The sequence below is a fragment of the Eubalaena glacialis genome, chromosome 9, assembly GCF_028564815.1.
Source record: "Eubalaena glacialis isolate mEubGla1 chromosome 9, mEubGla1.1.hap2.+ XY, whole genome shotgun sequence".
Taxonomy (NCBI): domain Eukaryota; kingdom Metazoa; phylum Chordata; class Mammalia; order Artiodactyla; family Balaenidae; genus Eubalaena; species Eubalaena glacialis.
In genome coordinates this window covers 103,984,838-104,011,028 of record NC_083724.1, presented here as the reverse complement: position 1 = coordinate 104,011,028, position 26,191 = coordinate 103,984,838, and the positions used below count along the sequence as shown (strand labels likewise).

At 42.6% G+C, this 26,191-nt stretch overlaps 1 protein-coding gene across 3 annotated transcripts in view; it reads left to right on the top strand.

Moving 5' to 3' along the window:
* The window catches only part of SYK (spleen associated tyrosine kinase), an 89,934-nt gene that overhangs the window by 50,709 nt on the left and 13,034 nt on the right, over nucleotides 1-26,191 (top strand). For 2 of the 3 annotated variants that reach the window (XM_061200637.1, XM_061200640.1), the window contains exons 4-11: nucleotides 2,558-2,693; nucleotides 5,878-5,959; nucleotides 6,343-6,386; nucleotides 8,089-8,157; nucleotides 16,804-16,885; nucleotides 18,272-18,449; nucleotides 21,679-21,888; nucleotides 22,732-22,921. In XM_061200637.1, coding sequence (XP_061056620.1) covers nucleotides 2,558-2,693; nucleotides 5,878-5,959; nucleotides 6,343-6,386; nucleotides 8,089-8,157; nucleotides 16,804-16,885; nucleotides 18,272-18,449; nucleotides 21,679-21,888; nucleotides 22,732-22,921 — 991 coding nt within the window. The remainder of the gene's footprint in view (nucleotides 1-2,557; nucleotides 2,694-5,877; nucleotides 5,960-6,342; nucleotides 6,387-8,088; nucleotides 8,158-16,803; nucleotides 16,886-18,271; nucleotides 18,450-21,678; nucleotides 21,889-22,731; nucleotides 22,922-26,191) is intronic. The other variant, XM_061200639.1, reaches the window with a different exon arrangement.

Here is a 26,191-nt window from a genome sequence, read left to right as displayed (position 1 = left end):
CCCTGGCTTTTTTCTTTCTCGTCACCACCTAGGACCTAGGCGTACATCAAAACTGTTCGCATTTGCCTGTTTGGGAACTTCATGCATGTGGAATCACAGTATACGTTTTATACTTGTGAGAGTCATCTGTGCTTTGTATCCCTGCCATTTGTTTGTTTTATTCTATGACATTCTGTGGTATGACTACCCCACAACACTCTGCACTTAGTGAACACTTAGGCTGCTTACGGTTTTCGATAATCGCAGATAAAGCTGTTATAAGCATCCCCACATACTTTATAGGTGCAGAATGCACACGTTTTGTATATCTTGGAGTGTTTTGCTGACTCAGAGGGGATAAATAGGTTCAATTTCAGTAGAGAATTCCAAACTGTTTTCCAAAATGATTGAACTGATTCATGCTCCCACAGGCGGTATACGAGGGTGCCTATTGCCCTCATTCTCAGAAATATTTAGCATTTTTGGTCTTTTAAATTTTTGCCAGTCTGAAGGGCGTGTAATGGTATTTCCATTGTGGTCTTAATTTGCATTTCCCAATTTCTAATGAGGTGATTGAACCATCTCCCCAGGCATTCTGTGATCCTCCATCTCAGTTTTAACAACAAAAGGTCAATCAGGGCATAAGGCAAGGTGGAATGGTTGGGCATTGGACATGGATCTGGAAAACCGGAGTTCAGATCCAGTTAATTGATTCCAGGACCCTGAGGTCCAAGATGCAAAGGACTTTAAATCAAAGAGAGTGGTATTTTGGAATGGCCTATGGGCATCATTATCCCAAGGTCACCTTTTATATACATATACGTAAATTGATATTGCTTCATATTAAGAATTTGTATAGTTCTTTGTACCTCCAAACTATCCTATTTGTTTGCCACGGATGCCTTATAAAATAAACAAAGCAGGTGTGAGTAGCCCCACATTATAAAATAGCTTCCCTACAAGATAGACTCAGTTATCCCTCATATAAAAATATGTTTTTCCTTTTCTGTGTGGTGGTTTTTCGGTTTGACAGCAACCAACTGGCCTTAATGGGCCGTGTAACCGTGAAAGGGAGCTTACGCTTTGGGGTGCCGGTGACCTGGTTGGGTTGGGAGGAAGGGATGTTTTCACAGAGCAGAAGGTTTCAGAAGCGGCCCCTACCGAGGCCGAGGCGGGTCTGGGCATTTCCCGCCACCCACACCAGCTGCCCTGAGCACTGGGGCATGGAGGGAACCCGTTCATCACGCACAGCCAAGCACGACTTAAACTTATTTTTAAAACAAGGTTCCAACCCCACACAACACAGCTTATATCTCAAGTCCTGGGCTAGCTTTTTGAGGTGAACCTACAAGGCCAAGGGTGACCACGTCAGCTTCCAAAGTGCGTCTTGTGGATGTGGCCTCGTACAACCAAAAGGAGGCATCAGAAATTTCCCCTCAACATGGAAATCCGACGGCAGCTTGGCATATGTGAACTCTTCCCAAAATACAGTGCATTGGGCACATTGCTTAACATTTGGGGGTCTCAGTTTCCTCATTTTAGAAAATGCCAAGGCCGGAGAGGCTTTCTGGGACCTCGGTGACTCACCCTCTCGCAGATCTTGTGATCCCAAGGGCTTGAGTTGCTGAGAGGGGAAGATGGGCTGAGGATGGTGATGACTAAGGAATTCAGCTGGGGAGGGGCTTCACCTCCATTCCGTGCCTTTGCAGCCCCACCAGGCCTGCGCCCTCCCCAAGTTCCACAGGCCCTCCCTGTGGGCGGCAGGCCCCCCTACATCACAGCGGGTGTCTCTCTGCTCGGTATCGGACTCACAAGTCTCATTTCCTGGATAAGGGAAGGGGGTGGTGCCCAGGAGCACCCACTGGGACCAGGAGACAGAGCCTGGGCGCCCAGCACAGCCAACGCAGCCCTGGCTCTGCTTGCTTCTCCCCACCCCACGCTGGAGGACATTTTCTTCTCCTGGCAACGTCATCTGACCGCATCACATGGAACATTTTAAATCCCGGTCCTGGTCCCGCCCTCTCCTCCCTGCAAAGGGGAGAGCGAGCTTGAGGGAGTGAAGAGGGCTTTCAGCACCCCCCCATCTGGGGTCCAGAAGGTTCCTAGTTAAAATGCCCACCAAACACCCCCCTCCACTCCCACCCTTGGCTAGACAGGGGAGCTGCACTGCCTGGAATCTGATCCAAATGCAGAGCAGACCTCACTGAAGAGAGGAGGTGAGTGAAGAGGGCTCTACAGACTCCCCAGCTGCGGAATGCTGCGGGTCCCACTTACTGGTACCCTGAGCAGCGTTGCTGCTCCAGGCAAACAGAGGACTTGCCCCCCAGAGCCCAGGCCTCTCCTGATGCCCACGCAACGCTCCCCAGCCTGCTGGGCTTGGCTGTGGCCTGTCCCCGACCATAGCATTTCCTTGTCTGGAGCTTGCGGTGTCACTGAGCTGTGGGCTGGGCCTCCCTGGGTACAAAGTCCTTGACCCCTTGTCCCCGAGGTTCGGATGCTGTTGCAGGCTGCCTCCCCAGGGCGCTCCTCCCTTCCAGGCGGTAGGAGTGATGGTGATGCGCTGTCTCCTCTCTTCCAGGATCAGGTCCAGGGACAACGGGTCTTACGCCCTGTGCCTGCTGCATGAGGGGAAGGTGCTGCACTACCGCATCGATAAGGACAAAACGGGGAAGCTCTCCATCCCTGGCGGGAAGAATTTTGACACACTCTGGCAGGTATACATCATCCTCAGAAAAGAGAGGAACCGGCCCCTGGACCTTGTTAGAATATGCCACCTGGGTCCTTGCCAAGACCTGCCCAATCAGAGTCTGCTCTTCAGCCTTCAGGTTCCTGGATGACTGGTCTAGGGTCATCATGTCAGGTGACAGAGGCTCCCATAGCTTATCCAGGACCCCTCAGCTCTTGGCACTAGAAAGTGGTACCCACTCAGGACTGTGCTTAGTTTAACAGGAGACCCTGCCTTGGGGCACTAGAGGCATTTTCTTTCTAAGACGTTCTGCCTGGAACCCAGAACAGCCTTTCAGACAAATACACACAGTAGAAAGGTGTGGATGGCTGGGAAGGGAGGCCTAGAAGTGGCTAATCAGACTGTTCTTTGAGTTGTGAGAGGCCAAATTTAATATAAAATGTCAGGTGCCATTCTCACTGCAAAATGAATCTTGCTGCAAAATTAGGGCAACCTAGCAGTCGGCGTTTCCTGTGCTTCAGGCCGCCACTTGTATAGGATTGTTCAGCCCTGGTCTAAAAAGGGGTTCTTCTTGACCCCCCTGATAGTAAAACCAAAAACAGAGCATAATTTGGGAGTTTCTTAGGCACTAATGAGCCCTAATCCGGTGTTCATCCCTGCTTTCCATTGGGCACGAACGACTTGGCTTCATTCTAAATCACAGCTCCATGAGGAAATGGCAAAGCATCCTATAAACTGTAGTGGGTCCAGAGACAGAGAAAACCAAGGGACTCTGCCATCCCAAGAGCGACAGCTACGTTGAGCTTTTGTAGGTGCGGGACGTCATCGGGGATGGGTTCAAATGTCCACACCAGGCCCCTCCAGGAACCTCATGTGTGATTACAGCAGGAAAGGACCCAACTCAAAATCTTGCCTTTTTAAAAACTGTGATCAGGCATCCCCATTACCTTTAAAGCACTTAGAATAACCACCACACGTGGTTTATTTTGGTTCCTAATGCTGTAGTTGGGGACAAAATCTTCTTTGAATGCTGGGTATTTTAATATTTATTCATATTAATCATAATGCTGACATTGTCTTTTGGTTTGTAGATCATTAGCATGTAGCTTATTATCAACCACAGACTTTGCTTTGTTTTAATGGTATCGCTTTGAAAGAGTATTTAACCTATTAGGTACTAATGCCCAATGCAAATCAGAGAGATGAGTAGGGAATGTTACCTTCTGGTATTAATTTCCCACCAGAGCCTCTCACTTCCTACAAGAATTGTTGATGGTGTGCATTTAAAGGCACTGGAGTCCATCTGTCAGCCCAATGCTTGAGGGTCCTGGGCTCCATCACTGGTACACAGCTATTACACTTCTCCTGAATGACCATTTTCCCTGTGTGAGCCCACTCACAGTTTCCAAGTCTGCATGCTGACTATAATGTTAAACATCTTTAATTGTTGGAAAGTTTCTTCCCAAGACTCTTTCCCATATTTACTGATTCCTCCAGCATCTCACAGTATTCAGCCTTAATTAAATCTTTCCCCTTGTATATATGTTTAAGAAAGAGCATAAAAATGCCAGCAGTACCTTCCATTTTTAAAAGTGTGATTTCATTGGTTTTCCTTGACACCAACGTAAGGTACCTCTGTGCCCTTCCCCCACCCAGGAGTCTGGTGTTATTTTTCTGAGAGTTGGTAACTGCTACACTACTCTAGTATTCCTTTCTTTAGAGCTAGAGTCAACACATCCATGGACCAGATCTGCCCCTGGTCTGCTTTAGTGTAGTACTTGAAGACAATGGTTTTTATACGTTAAAGGGTGGTTTTTAAAAAAAATAAATAAAGGACTGTGTGACAGAGATGCCATGTGGAGTGAAAAAGCCTAAAATATCACTATCTGGCCCTTTACAGAAAAAGTTTGCAGACCCCTGCCCAAGAGGGAAATCCTTACATGTATGCCCACCTCCCAGACACCCTTGTGGCGTAGATTATCTGAAAACATAAGCTTGTAAGGAGATATTTGAATGACGTTGGAGAGATGTGTGATAGTTCAGCTGTTGTAGGGACCTCAATACTATTAGCCTTAGAACACACTATTGCATTTAACAGAATAGAGAGAGCTTTGATGTCCATTTCAGTAGCATGTTAGGGCTGGTCAGATTGAAACATTTATTAAGAAGGTAGATCTCATGTTGTGTTCTTTCCACAATAAAATAAAATTTAAAAAAAAGAATGCTCCCTGGAAGGATAAAATATATTCATTCAACAAACATTCACCCAAATAGGTAAGTTTTGAGAGGAAAGAAATTCAGAAGCAACGAGTCCTTAACTGGAAAAGGTACCAATAAACAGATAAGGAAGAAATATCAGATAGGAAGATTTTAGCTTGTCTGAAGAGGAAATGTCTGTATGAGAAAAGTAAATGTGAAAACTAAGACTGTCTTCCTATTGCATAATTTTGATTGGATATAAATAAATCTATTTGCCATTCATTTATTTTTTAATGTAGCAATCAGGCATCATGATTCATAGTTTTCTGGGAGCCATTAGCCAAGGCTGTCCATATCCCGTCAACATAAGGCCATTTGCCAAAGGGTCAGCTTTCCCCATGTCCCAGCTCTCACATCACCTGTGCTGTGATGTCTTCTCTCTGAAACTTTTGGGCTGAATTGTTTGGTCCCTCCAAAGCCTTTGCCCACAGCACTATTACACCATTAATCACTTTACATTGTTCATTTATATCTCTCTCCACCAAGAAAGTACCTCAACAGTAGGAAATGTGTCTCATTCACCATAGTTTACCTTTTGTCCTATCTCAGGACCTAGCACACAGCAGAATGTTTGTTTAATGACTGAATACATGAATGAACATTAGCATGTAGAATTCATTGTTATAATATCACACAGATATGGGAGAATATAAACAAATAAATGCAACTTGCTACCCCAAAAAAAAAAAAGAAGAAGGAGAAGAAAGAGGGTGAGCCAAGAGCAGAGTCCAAAAGGGAAGGTGGCATGTGAACTTCTGTCCAGAAGTCTGAGGGTGGCAGGAGAGAGGCATGGGGAGGGATCAGGAAGACCACCAAGGAAGCACCTTCTGTTGTTAAGGGCTGTCCTTGGATCACTTTTAAAGTCCAAAAGGGGAGTCAGCTGCTCCAGGTCAGGATTTCTCCATTGCCTGCCTCCATTATTTATTATACTTTCTTACTTTCTTCTTTTTCAGCTCGTCGAGCATTATTCTTATAAGTCAGATGGTTTGTTAAGAGTTCTTACGGTTCCATGTCAAAAATTTGATGGGCAAACGGGTGAGTAGCCAAGACATTGGAGTCTCACGCTTTCAGATGTTGATAATAATCAGCCTCGTTTTAGATTTGGTCTGTTGCAAATTCAAACAAGATGGGATGAGGCTTTGTTTTTACTGATTGATTAAAATGATGTCAGATTGCTCCAGTTTTATAGATATTGTTCATCAAAAAATAGCTGATAACTTTAACTTTAAAAAACAAATTCATTTTAATTGCTTATGTGAGAAAGGTGAAAGAGGATATCAAGAAATGTATGCAGAAAATGTATCTACTCCTCAAGCAGTAATATTTTACAGTCACATTGATTGATCGGCAGTGGGGGAGGGGATAAATAGTTGGTTTTCACTAACTTGGCAGTAACTGTCCATATTCTTTCTAACCAGGAAATATTAATTTCCGTCCACAACTTCCAAGTTCCCATCCTGTGGTAAGTGTTACTTAGCCATGCTGTTAAAAGTGAAACAGTTGTATATTAGCATGATGAAAAGCACGTTTAGATAACAGGAGTCATGGTAATTGTTTTCATCACACTTGATAAACTGGGATTGCTGGTGTCAGCTAGAATCAGCCTATTTTCAGATCCGAGCTAGCCAAGTTAACTTCTTAGGTAGGTTAAAATCCCTCCATTTTCTAAAAGTATACAAAATGACCATGCAACCCAATGTTAAATCAGAAATACGCCTCCTGGCATATTTGGGAAATGGTAGCGTATTGTTCAGGCTCAGTCCCGATCCATCCATGTGGAGGCGTGTGCACGATCCATGTGACCACGTGCATGATGGTGTGGTGAGCCAGGTGTGTAAGACATCTCACTGAGGTTGACTGCCCGACTCTTTTGGTTAAATCAACCAATACATTGTTATCAGAAAAATCACCCTTTCCAGGAGAGCTGCTTTGGCCATAGCTTGGTGGAAGAAGGCTTGGGATGGGGATGCTCTGTGCCATCACATGAGAGAAGCCCCTAGAGAAGGATGGAGTCAGGGGCTTGGCCAGAACCCGCCTCTCCCTCCTTGTCAATAGGAGGTGAGAATGTGGTTTGTCCACACTTCTCCACGTGGGTTTGCCCAACACATGCCTGATACTTCCAAAAAGAGAGAATTCCAGCTCTCTCCTCCCTCCGGACTGTTATGAGTTGACACACGGATTTATACTCCAAGCAGGAATGATGTCCTGCTACTTTAAGGGGGACCTCACTGTGGACATTTGATGCCCTTTAATGCCATCTGTGAGGAATGAAAATTCCCCCATCGTGAGCTGTGCACCCTACACCTCACTTTCTGCCTGTTAACCCTTAAAATCTGCAAAAGGCGGAATGCCCACTCTGCCCTTGGAGGGGGCTGTTGACTTGCTCAGAAGCTGCAGCTATGCTGACCCAGGCAGGCTCTCCGGACACAGCCCCTGTCCCCAGACTAGGGGAACTAGAGCTTGCTAAAATACCGATGAACTTTGGGATCAACCTCTAAAATATAGTACTTTAATGGAGTCATCATTTTATTTTACCCTTTATACAGCTCATGGGCCTGGCGAGTCAACTTTAAGGTTGTACCCGTCATGAGACAGGTCCATTTTCCTCTAAGAGGCATGAGGGCTTAGGGCTGAGTACTCTTAAAAGAATATCAAGCCCTCTATTTAACCTTGCATCACCTAATGGCTTCAAGGAGTTGGACATTTTGGAAAAACTTTTTATTGACTAGTGAAAAACATATAGGAAAAAAAATGCATGTTCCCTAAGGGCCCAACTCAGTGAATTTCCACAAACATCATGGAACCAGCACCCACAAGAAGTAACAAAATTGGGCATGCAAAATTAGTTTCTTTAGGATGATTTGTCTTGAGTTTGTGACTTAATAATTCTGTATGAAAAGTCGGCTATCTAATGTAAAAGCTCAAATTTTATAGCCTTCTATGGAAAATATTGCCAAAGTATTTTTCCAGATGCTTCTGCTCAAGTGGTTGGCTTTTCCTGAAGCCTTTCTAATGATCATGTGTTGCCCCTAGTGCATCTCATCAACAGAATCTGGAGGGGGTTAGTGTAATTATAGAACAGGTTAAAATAGCATGTCATGTAAGGTAGCCTGTATTTGTTTTCTGAATCATTTATTGTTCCTCTTTGCCGTTATGGTTTCTAGACTTGGTCAGCGGGTGGAATAATCTCAAGAATCAAATCATACTCCTTCCCAAAGCCTGGCCACAGAAAGGTGCTAAAACGTCCCCTGCTTGCTGTCCCTGACTAAGTGGTAGGACAGACCCGCACTCAGCACCCACGCTCTGCCCTGTGGCTGCCCCCTCCATGTGCCCTGCTGCCGACCCTCCTGCTACTCTGGTTGCATGTCCCTGCCATATGTAGCCCTCTTGGGCAGCCCACGCCCTGCTTTCTGTGTGGTCCGAGTCCCTTTCCTGCAAAGTCCATCACCGTGAGCGTGCTCTCTCTGCTATAATGTGCTCTTAGAAGTCATTTCAGTCCATGTAATAGGTGGGAGGGAATCCTCATACGGGAAAGTCTCTTCAAAGCAAGCCAGAATCACATGCTGCAGCGTTATGGTAATTGACTAGATAAATTACATGTTGGTGGAAGGAACAGCCAAGGTTGTGTGGATCCTGCCCAGGGACTACACAAGGCCATTGGTTTTATAAATATCAAGTGCCACAGTAACTTCATTGTGGCTGTAGAGTTCCAACACAGAACTTTAAATATAACATGTATAAAGACAAGGTGGAATTTGAGGATTAGAAACGCCGTTTTTATTTATGAGACAGTAAAGTTGACATATAATGCATTTTCATAGTTTGCTATATGATTGAATTATGAAGGAAATAAAAAGAAGTTCTTTTTTAAAGATTTTTATTTATAATGAATCACCTCCCTCAAAAAATGTACTTATAACTTGTATATGGATTGCTTTTTTTTTTTTAATTTTTAGTTTTATCATTGGGGTTAAAATTGATTATTTTATTAATAACTCTTTCCATTTTCGTATCGGTTGGTATTTTTCCAAACATTTCAGCATATAATTGAGTGTCAGTTCATGAAGCAGATTGCCTAAAGTACTTATTAGAAACAACGGAAATAAAAAGCATAAAAGTCCTGAGATTTTCTTTCCAAGTGGCAGTCATATTCTAGATGTTCTCAATCTTGTTGACCACAGAACAGAGAAGTGAGTTTAGTGCGGTGTTTGAGGGGAAAAGTTATGTGATAAACCTGAATGGAATAACTGTCTGTTTTGATATCATGCTCCCAGTCAGTGTGGATCAGCTCGTGGGAAACATCAGCCGTGAGGGGGCATCCCTTTTGGGGGGGGTGACAGTGAGGGCCACCCATGCCAGGGTGACATGTTAGGAGTTGGGGACCAGGTTGTCAAGGCAATACACGCTCTCTGTTGGTGTTCCTTTTGCCCCATGACTTGGTGTTTGTTTCAGGCCACCAGGTCCAGTAGGTGATTGAGGCTTTGACCTTGAAGAGGTCAGCATTCCCCATGATCAAAGGCGAAACTTGTGGAGAGTTTCCACGGTGGCCACCTCCTGGGCCACCTGGCCCTCGACCCCTGTTGGCATTCGCCCCTTCTCCTTGGACAGGGCTCACCTGGTTGCCAGGATGGCATCTCACAGGACCATTGTCTGGGGGAAATAGGTCAAATGGTACCCCATCAACTGAGGTGATTCAAAATGTGTTCTGGTTCAGGGTGCTTTCCAATCATGAGTCATCTTTTCAGGAGTCCTGGTCAAATGCTGCATTGACGAAGCTTCATAGCACAACTCAGGGAGGGACACTGAGTTGCCCATGCATGGTCCCCCATCAGCAGGCCCAGAAACTTTTGCTCGCCTGGCTTGCTTGGCCCCTCCACGCACCAGGTCTAACTGGCAGCCGTGGAGGAGCCCCCGTGGGTGTGGGTCACGCCCCTGGCTCCCACCGCTTGTTTTTTCATTGTTCTCTTTATGATGGCCCACAGCTGGTGTGCCAACACATAGCCCTTCACCATGCGCAGTCCCAGAAATGAGCAGTTTCACTGCAGACAGAGTAGACACAGCAATCCACATTTACCTTAATTCTGTGGTTTCCAATGGCATCATTCAGATTTCAACCAGGGAAGCATGACCAGTCAGAGATTTATGCGTGAAAGGCACACAGCACACTCACACACATGCACACACATAGGTACATACATAACACACACACGTACATATTTATACGTACACACATCTATATACATGTACACACACACAGATATACAGACTTATCACTGGGACTTGCCTTACGCAACTGTAGGGGCAAGTTCAATGTCCATAGAGCAGATCATCAGGAAGGGAGGATGAGCAGGGTGGAACCACTCAGGGAAGAGCCAAAGCTATCATTCACAGCCAGCCAAGGGTCAGTCACCCCTCTCCCCTTGGTGCCCTTTCTCTCTTAGGAAAGCCTCAATCTCTCCTAAGGACTCTTGACCGATTAAGCCAGGCCCATCCAGGATAATCTCCTTAAATTAAATCAGCAAATTAAGGATTTTAATTACCTCTGCAAAATCCCTCCACAGCAGTACCAAGATCACAGTTTGATTTGTTAACACAGGAATATCATTCAGGCTAGCAAGGTTGACACATCAAAATGCCATCACCCCAGGAAACAGTAACCCAGCACTGTGAGGAGACAAGCCCCACTCCCACCCCTGTCCTTGTCCTAAGCAGGCTGAAGCCAGCTCAGGTCACCCACAGTGACTAAAGAAATATCCAGAAAATAAGTTTTAGTAGATCTTTAAATTAAAGAAGAACATGTCTAAGGAAAGTTGAAGAAAATATCAGTAAGACTGCCTAAAAATAAAATATGTGTGGATAAGAACCATAACATCATCAAAAGAAACATAATAAACTTGGAATAAGTATTAGTAATGATGATACGTATATAAGGTTAATATCTTTAATATGTAAGGAGTTTCTATAAATCAATAAAAGTTTTAACTGTCTAACAGATTAATGGGCAATAGTTTATAGTAAAGCAAACATAAATAGCTCTTAAACATAGGAAAAGCTGTTCCATTTCATGTAAGAGAAATGCAAGTTAAAACTGTGGGGCTCCCTTATGTCCGCCTGTGAAACTGATCCAAATAAACAAGCTTGGTGACACCACACAACAAGGGTGTGGTGAGTAAGCACAGCTGTAATTTATTGGAGAAGTGTGAAATGGTACAATCTCTAAGAAAGGCAATTTCACAACATCCACCAAAATTGAGAGTACATGTAACCTCTTAACTGCAATTTTATTTCTAGGTATTTATCATACAGATATTCTTGCATTTATGTGTAATCATGTATATATGAAAATGTTTATTCTAACATTGTATCATTGACAAAATCTGGAAATAATTTAAAAGTCAATCAATGAGAAATAAATGAAATCAGCTACAATAAAATTCATACTATGATGGGTAGCTGAGATCTAGAATTGTTTCCAAAATACAATGTTAATTGAAGACAACAAAGTCATGCACATATATATGTGCTGATATAGTGTAGAATGTTCCAGAAGAATACAGAAAATACTGATAACACTAGTTGCCTTGGGAGTAGGAAATGGGGTGTCAAGCAGACCCACTTTTCATTGTAAACCCTGTTGTGCCTTTTAAAATTTGCCCCTCCTAAATTATTTAATCAATTTTAAAGGATAATTAAATATTAGAAACTAATCTGATTAATACTGTGGAAATACTTTTCTGGCTAAAAGAGGGCTGTTGTCTATTTATTTTTAAAGCATGCTGTTGCTGGTTTTTTTTTTTGTAATTTATTATTTATGTATTTTTATTTTTTGGCTGCCTCGGGTCTTAGTTGCGGCACGTGAGCTCTTTATTGAGGCATGCAGGATATTTCGTTGTGGTGCGCAGGCTCTCGTTGTGGTGCATGAGCTTCTCTCTAGTTGTGGCATGGGGGTTTTCTCTTCTCTAGTTGTGGCGCACAAGCTCCAGAGCGCGTGGGCTCTGTAGCTTGTGGCACACGGGCTCTCTAGTTGAGGCGTGTGAGCTCAGTAGTTGTGGTGCACGGGCTTAGTTGTCCCAAGGCATGTGGGATCTTAGTTCCCTGACCAGGATTGAACCTGCGTCCCCTGCACTGTAAGGTGGATTCTTTAACACTGGACCACCAGGGAAGTCCCTATGTAAATTTATAACAACTTCGAAGTAGGCATTGAATTTTCATAAATAACAAAAATATCAATAGTTAATTGATAAAGGAAGGATTGTGTGATTTAAGCAATGGATTAAAAATATTTTAATTGCTCACCAGAAATATTTTAGGAGAACTAATACTTATGTTTTCACAAATAGAAGGGGAATTTTCCATTATTTAACCAGTCATGAGAAAAGACTTGTGGGAATTTTGTCAAATATCCCACTTGTTAAGCTAAGGTGTAACTAATTTTCTTGAATTTGTTAATTTGATCAATATAAATAGTTGTTTTTAATAATTCAGGCACAAAACGGACATGTTAGAACTTGAATTAACTCTAGCATGTAGGTAGTTAATGACAAGTGTTTTTTGATTTGCAGAATATTATTAATCAGATAATTTGAAATTCCATAATAAAAACTTTAGGGCAGATGTATTTTTCTTCTCTTTAGAGATTAGTACGTTTTAACACTTAAAAATATAAATGGATTTAACTGAAAAATAAAAGTATAATTCACCCTCTCCTTACCCCCTGCCATCACTTACTCTAAGGACTTGTAGTCCTTACAGGAATAAAATTTCTCCTGTTATTAGCCTTGGAATATTTTTCTTTGCTACTTTAAGTGCATAAACCTATCCTTCTATTAAGGATGATTGGCAGAGTTGGAACAACAGCAGCCTTAAAGACTGTGCTTCTGTTTCACAGTTCAAAGGCACAGTCTCTAAGATGAGACATAGCATTCACATTTATCTTAGTTGTGGAAAAGTGTTCCAGAATTTCAAGTTAAAACCCATTTTACATGTTTTATTCCAATACATACATTGCTGGTTGGAATATTTTAAGACATTTTCATACATGATTCACTAGTGTTCAGCTGGGAGAGAGAAAGAAGAAGTTCTTAAGTCATACCCATTTACTTGGTAATGTGGGAGCAGTGGACCAGACCCCTGAGAAAATATTTCCACATGATTATAAAGGGCCAGATTTTAGATCTTTGCTTCTAAGGTGAGGGAAGATTAACTATGAAAGTGAAGTGTTTATTTTCATGGATCTGAAGCAAACCTAAGATTATCTCATACCCTGGCCAAGAAGAGTCTGCCTTCACCTGTGGAACCTTAGTCTCCATTGGGACCACGGTCATTCCACCAGAGACCAGAACCATGTCTGGTTTGGGCAGCCAATATTTCTGAAGCCTACTGGCTCTTTTTGTCACTTCAGTTGTGACAAATATGTTGTCATCTTTATTACTGCTGTTGCCTGATTTGAAAATGTCTTTTAAGAAGTCTAAAAATTAAAGTCTATAAATGGCCATCAGAGCACCTAGCAATACTCCCCAATCAGGAAACTCTGAATTAGCCTACCAGCTCCATAACAGCAATATTTTTTTCTTTCTTTTGTTCACTTCTAAATGTGCACTTCTTAGAAACTGGCACGGAAAGAATATTTGTCAAATATATATTCTACTTGCATTTAAGCCTGGCCAGTCAGAGATCACAGATCATAATTTATAACCTAAACAAATATTCTTTTTATTGTTGTGGAATGTCTGTTTTTACCTGAATTTACAAAACTTAAAGAAAAATCGCAAATTGCTCTTCGGAAGGTGGAAAGCTAAGGTAGCTAGTGCCATCTAGTGGTGTCCTGCAGCTTTGACTTCTGTTTCGAATACCAGCAAAAATGGGGAAAAAAAGCAACAGTCAACATTTCATTTATACCTTGTTCTCTGTGTAGAAAAGGGGATGCTATTGATTAGGGAAGAATAAGTTATCAAATACAAAGAAGAAAGAATAATGACAAATGATAGACTGGACCAGCAAACTGGACCAGCAATATGTTTTTCATTAAATTAAATTTTCTTTAAATTCTAAGTATTAACAATACTTTGATAATTTATCATTTTGCCTTAGAGCTCATTCTTTACAAAGTCCTCAAATTCTTCTTTTCAGCTAAGCATTTGATTCCAGAGGGCTTTTGTCATTGTTTTACTAATGGCATATTCACCGAGTACTCTGGGAAAGATGAAACTTGTATTTTGTATCTTCATCTTCATTTAAAGTCAATACTACCCTTTTAACAGACACAGCAGAAAACCTCCCATTTCTTCCAAAGAACAGTCTCTCGAGTGTAGTTCCATCCTCTGTCCCAGTCAGGGCAGGGAGGGCCAAGGGGTCCGCACAGGGAGCTAGTGTGGTTATTGAGGGAAACTCAAGGCTCAGGCTGCAAAGGCTCATAGTCAAGTGGTGGTCCGTGTGGGCAGCGTTGAAATGAAGTCCTGAACCACCTCAGCTTAAAAGATGGGACCCAACCTTTCAAAGAAGACCCCCAACCCGTTTCCTTATCCATAACCAAGACAGATGAGGGGTGAGAACCACACAGCTAATCAGAGTATACATTACTCTGTCCAGGGCTTTAGGCAAACTGTGTCCGTCCCTACTGATTCTTACTCCTCGTGCCCTAGTATCCTTTTCAGTACTTTTTACACCCCTACCTCTGTTTTTAAATTCTCCCCCACAGGATTCATATGGCAGGTAATTGCATTTTGAGTTAATTGTAACAGCGTTTATGAAGTTCTCCTGCTCTGGAGAACATTCCAACAGGGTGGAGAGGCTGCAGCCCCAGGATACATCTCTAAGTGAACAAAGGGTGGGAGGTCTTCCAGTCAAGAGAAGGGGTGCTGGTGCCCTCTCTTTGTCCATGATGGTTGGTCCTGGTGTCTTGAAGTTTTGTCTCTTTGGATTCAGAAGCTCCCTGCCTCGAAGGAAAATCAGAGAAATTGAAATGATAGTCAATGTGAACCTGAAAGAGACCTTTCTTTAAATTTTGAAAACTATTCCCATCTTGGAGTTTGATTGCCAGAGGGAACTGAGCAGAGCAGGAGGATGGCAAGCCTTGGGAATTACCTAGTTTCTCCTAGGACAGTTCTGCTGAGACAGGATAATTATTTTATAAATGAGAAGTGAGCTCACAGCTCACGATAATCTCGTAATTATATGTAAATTTTTTAAAGCGGTATATTGTCATTTGGAATTATCCACACCTATTCTTTGTTAATATAAGAACTTGAGAGAGAATTCACTTTTAAATCACATTAGTTTACACTTCACATCTCCCAGTTTGAAGGGTATCTCCATTCATTCATTCATTCATCATGTGTTTGTCGAACCCATTTTTGTTTAGCATCAGTGGTGGGTTGAGTGAACCAAATTTAGTAGAAAAGCTCTAAATGCAGTGAATAAATGACTATGCCCCCTGTAACTTATATTCTGTTTTCATTCTTGACATATCATAGCTACTTCTGTTAAACAGTTTGATGAGAATGCTGAGATAGTCGTCAGAAAATGGATCCAATGACATCCCATTGACACATAAGAGCGGATGTCCTGTAGGCTGTCAGAAGGGCCTTTGCCCAGTGAGCAGTGGCTCTGTAGAGCTCGGTAGGCAGCAGGAAGAAGGTTTGGAGACAAGTGGACAAGTGACAACAGTGATGCATTGTGACTTTGTTACTGTACTTTTGGTTCCCGGGCTTGGGACATCAGGAAGGCAGGAGAAGATTCAGCGTGTGCCGGGAGATAAGTGACTGTGTAAAATTAAGCTTACTGTCTCTGTTTCCTTAAATTTCTCCAAAATCTGGCAGTATCTCATTCCTTCGTGGCCAGTGTTTGGGCACTGCTAAGGTAAACAGATATATAAAATTTCCACTCACTCATGCCAAAAAAATAGTTTGAATCGTGGTTTTCCCAGGAACCAAATTTAGTAGCAATACCCTTGTTTTAAGTTGGGGTAAAGGTGGATCAGACAGACTTTGAGATAGAGACTTACGGAAGGGAAAGGATATAGGAATATAACAGTGGATTTTCCCCCCATTATTTCATGCTGCAAACTGATGCAAATTGAATAAATAATAGGGAAGGTCGCCATTAATAATGGCCAGCAAGGCTTTGTTTCCATATGCTTCAGTTACCTGCTCTGGGTACAAGGAAGAATTACTTTCCTTCTGGCTAGCAAAAAGAGGCTTCCCCATCTCACAGGGTCCGTGATGATGATGATGATTACGACAATGATGACGATCAACAGCAGGGGCAGTGGACCCTGGGCTGCTGGCAGCCGCTTCCTCTTGGGACCTCTAGCTTACTGACCAGCGCTACCCTCTGGCATCTACCCAAAAGTTGCTACATCTCCATGGATGATAAAGATATAAGAGGGTACTAGGAAGGCATAGATATTTGGAGTTGGGGAGTGGGTGGGAGCAGCTGGTGGATACCTAATGTTCCTTTTTAAATAACTTCCCTACAATATAAAATTAAAGAGAAAGAAGTAATGGAGGAAAACAAATCCAAAGGGATAATGAGAACCTTCAGCATCTTTTAACAAGTGGAAGTAGGATTTGAAAGGGCATGTAAGTAGGAAGGAATACCACCCAAACAGTTATGATTAATTCTCTCACAACGGGACCCCTGCGGGCCCCTTTCTTTGTGGGAGCAAGAGCTTTATTTAACCCTCACAGCATCCCATCAGTTGCCCGAAGAATGAGATAAGCCATGTCGTTGTTGTTTTCCTGTCTCTTTTCCTAGTTCCTTCCTTTGTCTTCCCTGCTTAAGTTAAAATGTGATTATTTGGAAATAAAAATAATTATGCAGATCAACTCAACAGTGTTATCCCTGAAGAAAAGTGAGCTGTTATCATTTGTGTGCCTCAGGGCTCCTCATCCCAAAAGCCAGAAAGTTCGGTGACGTTCAACCCTTATGAGCCAGACCGAGGGCCCTGGGCCAACGAAAGAGGTGAGAGATGCACTTTTAGTCCCGGGGTGTTCACAGCACAGAGCTGTCTCCCACAGTCCCTTGCCGATTGCAGGGTGGGCTCACCCCACTGTCAGCAGCTGTAACATAGCACTGGTTAGCAGCAAGTGGTCCTGTCATCTGGTGGCAGGGGACAGATGCCACGTGTCTATGAGCAGTGCTGTCTGTTGGATGAAATGGTCTGTACAGCCTCCCTCACAATAGATTGGCCACGTTGAAAATATCCTTCAATCCTGCTGCTTCAGGATTTCTCACCTCTTGCAACAATAGCTGATACTACTCAAAGTTTCCATTTCTAAGATCCTGTTCTTGGAAAAATGTCTGTGTTCAGGAATACAATTCAGCAGGAGGTGCAGAAATAAATGGGTGACTGGTAAAAACTGAAGGAATGTCTGAGTTGTTGGAATTCAACACATGTTCAGGGAATTGTAGTGATTCTGTGAGGCCAGGAGAGGATAGGATTCAGGGAGGCACCCCCTCAAACTCAATAGGCCTCTACTAGACTGATCAGAAATGGGCCTCTGGGTGACCTTCTTAGGTTTTCTAGGTGGCCCCAGGTTTTTTTTAATTTGTGAACTTGGTCTGTTTAATGCTACAAAAAAAAGCACCCCCAAACTTAGTAGCTTAAATCAACAACAATCATTTAATTATCTCATGCAGATCATGAATCTGGACAAGGCTGAGCTGGTCCGTGGTGGCTCAGGGCCTCTTGCAGGGAGATTGGAGGTGGACCTGGGCCAGCAGGGGTGGAGGCCGTGGTGAGACTGGGGCCGGGGCTCTGGCAGCCGGCCAGCATCTCCCTGTCTCCACAGAGCCTCGGAGGCTCTCAGTCTGGTCTCTCCGCCTGGGCTGGCTGGAACATTCTCACAGCATAGAAGGGGTCGGGGCAGTTGGACAATTGCATAGCATCTGAAGCTTCAAGGGGCAGATTTCCAGCAACCCAGGCAGAAGGTGCATGGCCTTTTAGGACCTTGCCTGAGTATATCACAGACATCACTTCTGATATACTCTATTGGTTGACATGATTACAAAAGCCACTGAGGTGAGGTGACATAGATTCCACCTCTCAATGAAGGAGGGTCACAATTTTCAGACATAGTTTAAAGCCACCACGGCCCATTAGGAGGGCCCCATCTGTCTTTGCCTCTGGCAGGAAGACCCTTTCTCTATGTTCATTAGTGCAAGAACAGGGGTCGCATACAACAGGGATGAAGGGCTTTTTCCTACCCCGCTACCAGCTGCCTTGAGCGCCTTGAGCCAAGGTCTTAAAAGGCAAGCTGTGAGCCCAGGAGGAAGGGGTGGGGGGGACGATGGCAATTTCATGGGGGATCCAGCCCCAAGGTTGTGCATTTCTTGACTGCGTTGCAGAAGCCCAGAGAGAAGCCTTGCCCATGGATACCGAGGTCTATGAAAGCCCCTATGCAGACCCCGAGGAGATCAGGCCCAAAGAGGTCTACCTAGACCGGAAGCTGCTGACCCTGGAGGACAAGGAACTGGGCTCTGGGAACTTTGGGACGGTGAAGAAGGGCTACTACCAGATGAAGAAGTAAGTCAACGCTGCGTCCCGTCACAACACACTCATTCTCATGTGAGCTTACATTCTAGAAACTACCACATATACATGTATTGTGTTTATTTACTCTCAAATGCAAAATTTAACCTGGCATGGCTAAATCCTTTGTTATCAACAGTGTAGTTTTTGTTCATTTCTGGTACAACTGAAGTGAAAGCATCCATTATATATATTAACTGTGTATGTAATAATTATATACATATTAGTTTAGATGTATTATGTGTCCTTCCAGAGAATTAGAAAATAGAAACAAGCCAAATATAAGAAAATAAAAACATCCTATTTTACCACTCAAACACCACTACTGTTAACAAACGTGTCTACATTTTTTTGGATCTTTATATGTACACACGTGCACATATGTACTAATTAATTAAAATGCAGTCATTCAATGATAACCCAGTGTTTTCACTTATTTTCTTTGATTTTTAAAAATTGTGTCTCATTTCCCTTAACCAGAAAATTCTTGATTACAAATATCCTTAGCATAATTATTTGCTTTATCCTGTAATTTCAAATAATAGTATATATTACATAACAGTTAGAATTGCTAAATTACTAAAAATCTCTTTGTACTTCATTTGGTCTTTAGAAGGCATCCAACATGGAATGTTCAGTAAAAGTACTGGTTCCTAAGTACTTTGAAAAATACTGGTTTCTAAAGTCCTTTGAAACAAATCTTCTCTGAAAATCTGTTTGATAGGAATATAATTGGGTTTGGTTGGTTGATGCTATTTTAAATTTAAGGAATTTGTGTAATTTTTTTTCTTGACCCTTGAGTCATGTAAATGATTCAAGGGTCAAAAATATAGACAAAAGTATGCACAGAAACTTATGCTTTTAATCCTGCCCCTTCCACCGTATGTGTGTGTGGATACATGTATATATATATATGTATGTGTATATGTATATATATATATATATATATGTGACTGCTATGCTTATTTTTAAATATATGTGTATACATATATATATCACAGTTATTTTGTAAAATGAATATAAATTATCCTGTATTAAGGTATAGATTTTCTCAACTAGTTTGTGATACTCAAATTCCTTGCTTAATTAAATATATAAATTAACATAGACATAACTATAGATACATAATTTCAGCTAGAGATTTGGGGAGAGGAGAGGCCATATAGGCGAATTTGGGGCAAGATGATGTCTTTACAATACTGAGTCTTCCAATCAATAACAGTGACCCATCCTTCCATTTATGTGGGTCTTTTATTTCTCTGAGCAGAGTTGTTTAGCTTTTTTGTGTAGAGGTCTTGTACAACTTCTTTGTTGGATTCATTCATAGGTATTTAGTATTTTTGATGTTAATATATGTGGTATAATTTTAAGATTTTTACTTGTTATTCCTTGGCATTGCTTGAATGCAGGAATATGACTGGTTTAGTCTGTTGGCCTGATGCCCAGCAACTTTGCCTAAAGTCCCCTATTATTTCTCACTTATTATTTCCAGTAGTTTATCTATGTATGCTTTGACCCAGAAATATATCATCTATAAATAACAACAGTTTTATTTCATCCTGTCCAATCCTTATATTTTTATATTTTTTCCTTGCCTTATTGTACTAACTAGGAACTGTGGTTCAGTGTTGAATAAAAGTGGCAGTAACCTCATTCCTCCTTCCTGATTTCAGGGGAAAAACTTTCCACATTTCACCATTAGGTTTATAGCTACTGTTTATCAGATTATGAAAGTTTCCTTCTATTTCTACTTTTCTGAGGGATTTGTTTTTAATCCTAAATGTGTATTACATTTTTTGTGTACTTTTTCTCCTCTGCTGCTAGGACCACAGGCTTTTTCTCCTTTATTGTGTTCATGTGGTGAATTATACTGATTGACTTTCAGATGTTCAACCCACCTTGCATTCCTAGAATAAACCCATCTTGTTCATGAATTATATATTCATCATATCTTTTTCATAAATCACTGAATTTAATTTATTAATATTTCCCTTTGAATTTTTATATCTACATTCATGAGGGATATCAGTAAATTATTTTCTTGTAATTTCCTTTTTTTTTTTTAAGAGGTTAATGTCATCCTCATAAAATGAGTTGAGAAGTTCCCTTCCTCTTTTTGTTTCTGGAAGAGTTTGTGAGTGTTCTCTCTTCCTTAAACATTGGGAAGAATCAAGAGGTTTTTGCTTGTGAATTTTGACCCCTACCTCACACCATACATGAAACCAGTTCCAGGTGGATGGCAGACTGAAATGTGAAAGGTAAAACAATAAAGTGTCTAGAGATAGTATAGGATAATATTTCCTTGGTCTCAGGAAGAGGATGCAGGGGGCTCCTAGGGTGCTGGCGATGCTGTGTATCTCTATCTGTGTAGGAGCTATAGCATGTGTCCAATGTGTAAATACTCTTCTGAGTTCTGCACTGAAGCTGTATGTTCTTTTCTGAATGTATGTCAGACTTAGTCTGTTACTCCGTTATTTTACCTATTTTTTGGGATAGTTCTGTTTTTATTCTCCCATTTCAGAGTTCAACAAAAGAGATATATTTCTTGTATTTGTGGGAACTGTATCATGGAGAGATGCAGTTTCTCAAATCATATGTAGTTAAGTTCCATTCATTTATTTAAGCCCCACTATATCAGAATATTTTCAAGAGTTGAAACATGACCCAGGTGATGTTTTTATTAGAAAATGAAAAGTAATTAGTTTTTTGAAAACTTGTTGAAGTGTGCTTAAAATTAGCAAAGCTCAGTTTTTAAAAGTGTTTCGTAAATTATGAGCTTTAACAGTATACGTTTTTTAATTCTGCAGCTAGAAATTCATTGTAACATACATTAAAGGCATGTTGTATTTACATACATTACACATAATCTGAGATGATAAATCTCAAGATGTTACTGGAATTCATGTATGTCATAGTTTGTAAAGTTTGTTAGAAAGTTATTTAAATATTCTACAATGTGTTGGCTTTCTGCTTGGTTGGGGCATACTTCAGCACTCTCCCATTATTTTTAACCAATTGGGTGTTACTCTCCTTGTCTATAAAATGAGAGAACATGATTGGAAAATTAGTCATGTATAACATGACTTCTTAAGACGCATTTCCATTCTGTGGCAGATATTTCTATAACATCATTTCTAGCATAGGAATTATGCTTCATGAAAGATAGTTACCGACATGTGAGCCACTTTGAAAAGTTTCTTATGTGTTGTGATTTCTTTTGCAGAGTTGTGAAAACAGTGGCTGTGAAAATCCTGAAAAACGAGGCCAATGACCCCGCTCTTAAAGATGAGTTATTAGCAGAAGCAAACGTCATGCAGCAACTCGACAACCCTTACATTGTGCGCATGATTGGGATATGCGAAGCCGAGTCCTGGATGCTGGTTATGGAGATGGCGGAACTTGGTCCACTCAACAAATATTTACAGCAGAACAGGTATCCTTAGGTACCCCAGAAGCTCATACTGTGAGGGGCAGGGCCCACCTGCCCAATGCACATCATAGCCTGATTTCTACAGGAAGCTTTGTCTCCTCCCACACCTTCCCAGGGTTGGTCCACACTCAGGGAGACAAGAGAGCCGTAGTCTTTGGATCAAGTGCTCTTTAGTTCTTAATGTGTAAAGAAGAACTCTAATCCAACAATTTGGTCTCCTTTGCTCACTCTGTACTGTCCTGGTGATAGAATCAGCCTTAGACTATCCTGGCAAGCAGTCTCCCCTCACCAAGCAGAACAAACATGCTCTCTTAAAAGAAATATTCAGATAAACATTTTATAAAAGAAAACAGTGATATTTTACCTGTCTGGCTGACCTCTACATTCCCTTGAGTAATTACTTCTGAAAACATCCGTTGCTATTAATTGATTACAACCATCTATGGAGTAATCATGCTGTGCTCATCTCCAGCCATGGTTGAGATGGAGGAACTCACGTGGAATAAGTCATAATAATAGCCACTGATTACTTTATCCCATTTGCTACATTATGGTTATACTTAACTGAGACTCAGGGTTGGTTTTGCTAGCTGTCCAATATTGGAAGGGGGATTCCAACTGAAGCCTGGCTCTTGGTGAGCCAGGTCTGACCACCCCATTATACTGCTTTTCATGCAATTCAAAGCATACCTTGAAAATTCTACCAGCTGAACACCAATCACCACCATTTGTGACTCCTGCTTAAGAAGAATAGGAAGTGAGTGGGTTAATATTCTGTGTGCATGGTTGGTTGTTCTAAAATGGACTCTTGTTCACTATCACTAATAACACATTTGTGACTTTCAGGCATGTGAAGGATAAGAACATCATAGAGCTGGTTCATCAGGTGTCTATGGGAATGAAATATTTGGAAGAGTGCAATTTTGTGCACAGAGATCTGGCTGCAAGGAATGTATTGCTGGTTACTCAACATTATGCCAAGATCAGTGATTTTGGACTTTCCAAAGCACTTCATGCTGATGAAAGCTACTACAAGGTAGGAACAACTTAGCCAGTATTCAGAGCATCAGGTAGTAAAAATCTGAAATGCAAATGTATGTTTTCTTAATTTATTATGGTAGGGTTTCAAGAAGCAATTTCCCTATTTAAAAATAACTATGTAAGAAATTTTCTTCTTAAGCTTTGATCCTATTGTTTAAAAAAATGGAAATATTCTAATATGTCACAACTTGGGATTTACTCAGAATAGTATCTTCCAAACTATGTTCCTTGGAACAATAGGGACTCAAGGTATTAATGATGATTCATTTGGAAAAAAACAAGAATAGAATTCCTTTGTTAAATTGTTTTGGAAAATATGCGTTGAACAAGTTGACTCTTGCAGGACTTTTCAAAGCTCCTCTCTGAACCCTCAAATGAACTAATAGCAACTAAAAGAAGGGAAAAAATAAGAAAGCCCCATCCTCATATGAATTCAATCACAGTCTGTATGTAGAGTCTATGTTGATCAATTAGAAGATGTAATAGGATTGAGACCAGGTGGTGGAAGAGGGTACCAAGAACAGATTCCCACCTCTTCAGGTCCCTGGGAATGTCCAGCCATCTCAGAAATAGACAGCATACCCTGAAGATCTAACTAGTGAATGGCAGGATGGGATCTGTGGGATTGCCCTGTGTGCCACACCCTGGAGTGGCTGGAGAAATACGCCTAAGTGTCCACACCTACCCACCCACCCTTTCTCTGAGAGCCAGGTGTGGGTATGACAGGTAGCAGCAGATAGCAGGTCTTGGTCAGCTAAGGGTCAGCACGAAGGTACGAGCAACAGTAGCAGAGCTCCCATCACAGCTCCTCACTCCATTCTTCATAGAGAAGCTGGCCCCAAAGCAAAGCTGCTTCAGAAATGAGCCATCATGAGAAAAGTATCAAGTGAGCCCTTTGCGGGGACTGCTGGGAGATGGAGCAAAGGGAACAATAGCCTAGAATAACGACCACACATGCACACCAGAAAAAAATAGATTTTATGTTGGAGGCACTTTGTAACATGCACTTCATCAAGATAATTAGAGAGAAGAAAATATAGACTAAAACAAGGACTCAAAGAGGAGACGAAGACGTTGAGATAACAAATAATCCCAAAACTTAGTGCATTAAAACAATGCCAGGCATTTATTTACACACAGTTCTACACTGTAGGCAGAGCTTGGTGGAAATGGTGCATCTCTGCTCCACACAGTGTCTCAGGAGGTGGTTCCAAGGGGGCAGAGGATTTATTTCCACTCTGCTCACTCACACAGCTAATGACTGATTTGACATGGGCTGTGGTCTGGGACCTCCACTGGGCTGTACCCATTAAACAATAACTTAACTACATGTGTCCTCTCCATGTGCCCCTGAGCTTCCTCACAGCATGGCAGCTGGGTCCTAAGAGCAAGTTACTCAAGAGGCAGGAAGTGGAGGCTGCCAGGCTTCTAAGTTCAGGGCCCAGGAACTGGCTCAGAGTCATGTCCACTTATTCTATTGGTCAGAGCAGCCACAGACCACCCATATTCAAGGGAGTGGGGAGGAATGTCAAAGAACATGAGGGCCAATTTTTTCAACTGCCACAGATATTAAACAACATACCATTGAAAGAAAACCAGTGAATCTCTGAAAATCAATAAAGAAGGGGAAGAAAATATAGAAGACAGTATAGAAGTAAAAGGCAAAGGATCAGGAACAAGACGATGGAGTAGGAGACCCCAGCTTCTGTCCCCCAACAAAGATCAACAGTTAGACAGCTATCCATGAATGAAACAGCTCTGAGAGAATGCTGGAGTCCACTTAAGAAGCTTTAGCAACACAGTGGAATGAAAAACCTGAGAATAACTACATAAAAAGGGAAGGAACAATAGCTTAATTTTGCCTGCATCATCCCATCCCTCAGATCAGCACTGCTCAGTGGAGGCAAGAACCCAGCTAGAAAGAGTTCTCTTCACCAGGAAAGGGAAAGCAGGGTGAGCAACCAGCTTCCCCAGCCTTTTGGAACAGTGCACGAAGGACCCGCTTCAGTTTCACCCAACCCAGAGACCAGCAAAGCTGAGCTGTCTAGAGACAGCTAGGAACAAGGAAGAAGGGAGAAGTGTGGGGGCTACCACTATCAGCTACACAGCCGGAGTGAGCATGGTTCCTGGTGACCCACTCTGCAAAGGAACCCCAGCAACCTTCACTACTGAGGACTTCAACCGCCCTTGCAGATGCTGCAGATACCCCCAACTTTCATCACACAGGATCTCATCATGGACTCCCCACAGATTTCACTGCTGAGGGTTTTTGCCCTACAGGTTTTCTAATTCACAGACACCAACCACCTGAGTCCCTCCCTACTCCCCCCACCTCACCCACTGGGGAGCAGGATCCATACCAGCAGCCCACTCCAGCTGCTGTGGCTGCTTGCATGCAAAGTGGCAGCCTGGACCCCAATGGCTGATTCCCACCAGCATGTGTGCACTCATGGCTATCTCCTGCAGCTGTGCACCTGCACACTGCCAGCTCAAATCCCATTACTGGCCTCCACTGCTGTGCATGTACCTGGGATGAGCCTGTGAAGCTGCAGGAGTGCACTCTGACAGCCAAGGCCCCTATGGCATCTTGTGGGCTTGGATATGGCCCCGTCTCCTGTCACTGGCCTGCACCACTGGGCTCACCTGCAGCTGCGCACTTGCACACTGTCAGCCCAACTCCCATCACCTTTAATGCCATGCATGTACCCACGGCAAGTCTCTGCAGCCACAGAAGGGCATGTCAGTAGCCCAGGGTCACTGCAGCTGCTAGTGCACCCACAGTTGGCCTCAACCTGTGCTGCTAGGCCCAGCCCTTGCCACTATGTGTTTTGCAGCCAGCCCCAGTCACTAAAGAGGCAGCTGCAGCCAGCCCCCACAGCTGAGTATATGCACACCACTGGCTCTGGCCACTGCCAACACCTGCCTGGTCCCTAGCTGCTGGGCCTGGAGGTACCACTGAGGACCCCAACAGCCCTTGCAGCCACTGCAGATCCCCTGTAGCTATTGCCAAGGAGCACACGGTTGTTGTTTTGTGAACCACAGAGATGTAAGCAAGTGAGACATCAAGCCCTACCCCCAGACCTGGAGCCATCACATACCCTTGCACTTGATATCCTGTACCCTAGACCAGCAGTCCCCAACCTTTTTGGCACCAGGGACCAGTTTCGTGGAAGACAGTTTTTCCACACACCGGGGATGGGGATGGTTTGGGGATGATTCAAGCGCATTACATGTATTGTGCACTTTATTTCTATTATTACTATGT